The sequence below is a fragment of the Halictus rubicundus genome, unplaced genomic scaffold (genome assembly GCF_050948215.1).
Source record: "Halictus rubicundus isolate RS-2024b unplaced genomic scaffold, iyHalRubi1_principal scaffold0128, whole genome shotgun sequence".
In the NCBI taxonomy this organism is placed as follows: Eukaryota; Metazoa; Arthropoda; class Insecta; order Hymenoptera; family Halictidae; genus Halictus; species Halictus rubicundus.
The window spans coordinates 527,105-532,743 of record NW_027488669.1 but is presented as its reverse complement, the minus strand read 5'-3'; the positions used below and the strand labels follow the sequence as shown (position 1 = coordinate 532,743).

The window sequence follows — 5,639 nt, the reverse complement described above, 5'->3', positions numbered from 1 at the left end:
AAGTGGGTTTTTTATGCTATTCCCGAACATACCGCCCGCCTTGACGTCACCACGGGTGCGTCGAAATGGGACTCGCTTGATGCACGCGGTCGTGTCCGCGTGGCGTATGGCGGGACGCTGGGAGGGGGAACGGTGGTTCATTCTGGAATGCGGCGTAGTACTGCGTAGAACACAGCCGTTGTCCGTCCGCCACGTGCTGTCTCCGCAGATACGTCGGACATTATCGGCTCGTGGTTAGTGTTCGCCAGTCGTCCCGTCTCGCGGCCCCGCTTCCTCACGGATAGGAAGCTCGACGAGCTTCGCGATCGTTCTGGAAAACGTGCGGGATCCGGAGCGTAACGTGACGACCCGTACGAGTCCATCCTTGCCGGGCTGCGTGGATTCGACACGTGCGAGCGGCCAGCGGGTCGGCGGCGTGGAATCCTCTTTGACGAGTACCAGTGTACCCGGACGAAGATCCTCCCGCCGATCTTGCCATTTGGTGCGCTGCTGCATTTGGTGCAAGTGCTCCTGCATCCACCTGTGCCAAAAATTATGGTGCATAGCGTGAATAAGTCGCCACCGTGATCCGAGTGACAGTGTGGAATATTCGGTGGGTGGTTCGGGAGGTGTACGAAGAGGCTCGCCCACCAGGAAGTGTCCCGGCGTGAGCGGAGCCAGATCGGTTGGATCGTCGGAGAGGGGGCTTAGGGGGCGGGAGTTCAGGCAGGCTTCTACGCGGCACAGCAGTGTCGTCATCTCCTCGTAGGTAAGCGTAGTGTCACCTATCACCCGTCGGAGATGAGCTTTCATTGACTTCACCGCTGCTTCCCAAAGGCCCCCCATGTGCGGTGAATAAGGTGGGATAAATTCCCACTGGGTTCCGTCCGTAGCGAGTGCCTCGGCGACGTGAGCGTAGAAGGCCGACGCTGCCCTGAACATGCGCTGCAGCTCCGCATCGGCTCCTCGGAAGGTGGTGCCATTGTCGCTATACAGGTGACTGCAACGTCCACGTCGTGCCGTAAACCGTTGAAACGCTGCGATGAAGGCCGCCGCTGACAGGTCTGTAACTGCATCTAAGTGCACGGCTTTGGTCACCATGCACACAAACACTGCCACGTACCCTTTCTGACTTTTGTGGCCTCTCCCCTTACTGGTGCGCATGTGCAGGGGTCCCGCGTAGTCCACACCGGTCCGCAGGAACGGTTTGGCTGGAAGCACCCTCGATGCTGGAAGATTGCCCATCCGCTGTTGTCCGGTAGAGGCTCGGAACCGTGTGCACGTGACACAGTTGCGCAGGACCTGCTTCACCCGGGATCGTCCGCGTGGGATCCAGAAGGCCCTTAGGATCCAGGTCAGCGTGGCGTTGAGTCCTCCGTGGAGAGTCTGCCTATGTGCATCGCGTATCACCAGCAGCGCCAAGTGAGAGGTACGGTTGATTATTGCTGGGTGTCGTTGGGACTCCGACAGCATGGTGTTCTGAAGACGACCTCCGACCCTTAGGATTCCGTCCTCACCTAAAAAGGGTGTCAGAGATTTGAGTGGAGATCCGGATGGCACTGCGTTACCTCGACTGAGTGCGTGCAGTTCCTGTGGGAAGTCACTTCGCTGGCACGTGCGTATGACCGTGTGGAGAGCCTCCTGCAGCTCGGAAGACGTCAGCGGTCCTCGTCTGCCACGGACTTTCCGGCAGTTATCTGTAAACCGACGAAGGTAAGCAGTGACCCGCATCAATCTCGTCAGGGAGGAGAACCTGGTAACGAACTGCTCCTTTTCAGGCTCCTCTTGCACCAGTGCGACAGACACGGTCCTCTGCTCCGGAAGGTCTCGAGGCAGATCGGCAATCGAGGTGGCCGGCCAGCCTGCGTGTGGATCCGTCAGCCAGGCCGGGCCCTTCCACCAGAGTTTCGAGTCTCGTAACTCGTTCGCTGGGATGCCTCTGGTAGCCAGGTCGGCGGGGTTATCAGTCGTTCCCACGTGTCGCCACGTCACTCCGGGAAGGAGATTCTGGATTTCGGACACTCGATGGGCGACGAAGGGCTTCCATTTTGACGGATGGGAGCGAAGCCACGCCAGCGCTACCGTCGAGTCGGTCCAGGCGCTGATCGGGCAGGAATCCAGGCTCAGCTCCCTCCTCATCGACGCCAGCAGCTGTGCCAGGAGGACTGCTCCGCAGAGTTCCAGCCGAGGGATGCTCAGGGTCTTGACCGGAGCTACCCTGGACTTCGCCACCAGGAGGTTCGTGTGATGCTGATCTCGGCGGACCACCAGGTATACGGCAGCTGCGTATGCGCGTTCCGAGGCGTCGCAGAAGCCATGCAGCTCGACCTCGAGGCTTCCCGATGAATGATGTATCCACCTTGGTACGTGGACTTCACTCAGTGCACTGAGGTCTCCTCGGAAGCTCCGCCAACGGCAGGTAAGTCCCTCGTCCAAGGGTTGGTCCCACGTGACCCCTGCCAACCACAGATCCTGTAATAAGATTTTGGCCCTTACTATTACAGGTGCCAGCCACCCTAGTGGGTCGAAGAGTCGTGCGATCTCGGATAGGATCGATCGCTTTGTCCACGTTGATTCCGACAGTCCGTCGTCGAATCTCGGGCCCCGCACCGCCAGAGTGTCGCGCTTGGTGTCCCAAAGCAGGCCCAAGGCTCCGTGCACTTCGCTCTCCTGGATCACCTTGGTCTGCGGCGTCGACGAGCGGAGTTCGGGAACGTTGCTTGCCCACTTGTCCAGAGGGAAGCCCCCGGACTCGAGTAGGCTCGTCAGTTGCTGGGCAGTATCCAAGGCCGCACCTAAGTCGTCGGCGCCCGACAGGATGTCGTCGACGTAAGCATGACGTCGGAGTGCCTCCGCTCCTAATGGATAGCGGGTCCCCTCGTCGACGGCTAGCTGTTGCAGGACCCGGTGCGCCAGGTAGGGAGCAGACGCTGTACCGTAGGTGACGGTGGTCATCCTGAAATCGATTAACTGATCAGTCGGGTGCTTTCTCCACAGAACTCGCAGCCAGTCCTGATCGTCCGGGTGTATTAATATCTGGCGAAACATCTTGACGATGTCCGCCGAAAACGCCACCCTGAAGAGACGCCATCGAGTCACGACGGCCCAAAGCTCTGACTGAAGCTTTGGTCCCGGCAGTAGCGCATCGTTGAGTGAGGAGTCCTTGGCTGAAGGGAAGGACGCGTTGAAGACGACCCGAATTTTCTGGAGTGTGCCACACTCCTTCCAGACCGCGTGGTGGGGTAGGTAATGGCCTGGTTCCTGATCCTTCAGGGGTCTGCTCACCGGGCTCATGTGTCCGAGTCGATGGTACTCCTCCATGAAGTCGACGTACTGATCACGCAAACTATGATCTCTCGACCAGGTTCGTTCGGCCTTGAGCAGCATGCGGATTGCCGCCGATCTCGACGAGCCCACCTGTGGATGTCTTCCCCCCTTAAACGGTAGACGAACTACATACCGCCCCGACGGGTCGCGACGTGTGGTGCTCCGGAACAGCTCCTCACAGCTTAGTTCGTCTGGTGACATGGGAGTTTCGTGTGAGAGCTCCTCCAATTCCCAAAACCGCTGGAGGTCGGGTAAGGGTTCTTGTCGCCTTACGCAATGGATCCTGGTGGACCGTGGCGGCCCCGACACCTCGATGGGTCCCAGCAGTGTCCATCCGAAAGGAGTTCGGATAGCTGCCGGGGTACCAGGAGGGCCCACCCGCTTCTCCAGCAGCAACATCCCGCAGACGTCGGCACCCAGTAGCACGTCCACCTGCGCAGGGTCCGAGAAGTGCGGATCGGCCAGCGGCAAGCCCTTCACGTGCGGCCAGTCTCCCAAGGACACCGGTTGCGACGGGGTAGGAGAGACGAGGCTCTTGGTGACGAGTGCTTCTAAGGTGACCTGAAACTCATCATCCACCGGTGATCGGAGCGATACCTTTACCTCCGTCCGTGCAGTTCCCACGCTGGTTCCCTGGTATCCGGTCAGCTCTACCCGTACGGTCCGTCTCCTCAACCTTAACGACTGGGCGGCCCACTCGGAGAGGAAGGATGCCTCGGAGCCTGAGTCCAGTAAGGCTCGGACCGTCAGAGACCGACCATTGGGTGCCTCCAGAGTGACTCTAGCGGTGGCGAGGAGGGTGGCCTTGTTGCAGCCCACGGCGTAGTTGACAGCCGAAGAAGACGTGGTAGATTCGGCCCTCGCGTCCTTCAGGAAGGCGTCATGGAGGGTGGTGTTGTGCTGCTTGTCGCAGACCCAGCATCGAAACGACGAGGAGCACTGCGGAAGCTGGTGGCTGCTCGCTAGGCACGAGAGGCAGAGACCCTTATCGATCACGAACTGACGCCGTTTCGCTGCAGGTAACGCCTTGTACTGCTTGCACGCATTGAGCGCATGATTCCCGGCACAGAGTGGGCACTGACGACCACCCTTCGTCGTTCCCTTAGGTTCAACCTTGACCGCCAGCGTGTTGCGGGAGACCACGGGAGTGTTTCGCACGACGGCGCCTCCACCCTTCGACGTCCCAGCTTGTTCCGGGATCCGTGCCGAGCCGAGTGCGTGGACCCTGTTCTCCAGGAACGACTCCAGCTCATCAAAGGTAGGAGTGGCGGTCGGATCCTTCAGGGAGACTTCCCAAGCCAGTCTCGTGGGTTGATCCAATTTCTCCGACGCCAGGAAAACGAACCACTCGTCCCACTCCTTGACGGGTTTCTTCAGGGCCTGGAAGGCCCGCTGCGTCTGTCTGAAGTCGTCCACTAAGCGCTTGATCTCATTCGGCTGCATCTTGGGTAGGGCCGGACGGGTTATCAGGCGCCGCATATGTGCCGCCGAGAGGATCCGCTGATTTCCGAACCGGCGCTCCAGCGCGGACCAGGCTCCTTCGTAGTTGGCGTCGGTGATGGGCGTGAGGTCCAGCATGTTCGCCGCATCTCCGGTGAGGCAGGACTTTAAATACTGCATCTTTCTGACATTCGCGATGCGGGTTGAGTGATGCACCAAGGAGCAGAATTGATCCTTGAAGCTCTCCCACTCGTACAGATCTCCGGAGAACGTCGGCAGCTTCATCGGCGGCAGGACGGGTTCCGGATCGGAAGACGGCGTGATCATCGTGGTCTCTGCCTTGTGGGGAGTCTGCATCGCTATCAGCTCCTCGACTGCAGCTCCGTTTATCACGAAGGCGTCCTCGACCGCAGCGAAGAAGTCGTCGATCAGGTACGGTAGATCGGCGGATGCCAGCCGGGTCAGCTCGACGTGGCGTTGATTGAATTGGCGCCAGTACGACTCCAGCAGTTCTCGCCGTTTCCGGAGTACGGGTAGCGTCAGGTTATCTGCTCCGCTCTTTTTCAGGTTAATCAGGAACCGAGAAATTCGACCTCCGAGGTCCTTCTGTGCTGCGACGAGGTCGTCGACCGTAGAAGTCATCTTGATCGGAAATCAGCAACCCGCGATGAGCACGACGACCGTTGCGGTAGGTTGTCACTTCCAAGTTCAAACGCGCGAACAACAAGCGGAGCGCGGAATGTTTGTTTGTCAAGCGGACGACCGCTGCGAGGAACGGGTCGCCGAAAAAAAAGGCCGTTACCACGTTCAAAAGTCGAACTGGTTCAACGCCTCGATTTTCTCGTACTGATCGTATTATTAAATCAAAAAGCACTGTGTTTCTGCACGCACTA

The 5,639-nt window shown here is 59.3% G+C and overlaps 1 protein-coding gene across 1 annotated transcript; it reads right to left on the bottom strand.

Annotated features, from left to right (window-relative positions):
- Nucleotides 1–234: 234 nt before the first annotated feature.
- Nucleotides 235–5,388, bottom strand: LOC143363793 (uncharacterized). The gene has a single exon (XM_076804325.1). The coding sequence runs from the start codon at nucleotides 5,386–5,388 to the stop codon at nucleotides 235–237; it is 5,154 nt and encodes a 1,717-aa protein (XP_076660440.1).
- Nucleotides 5,389–5,639: the final 251 nt, after the last annotated feature.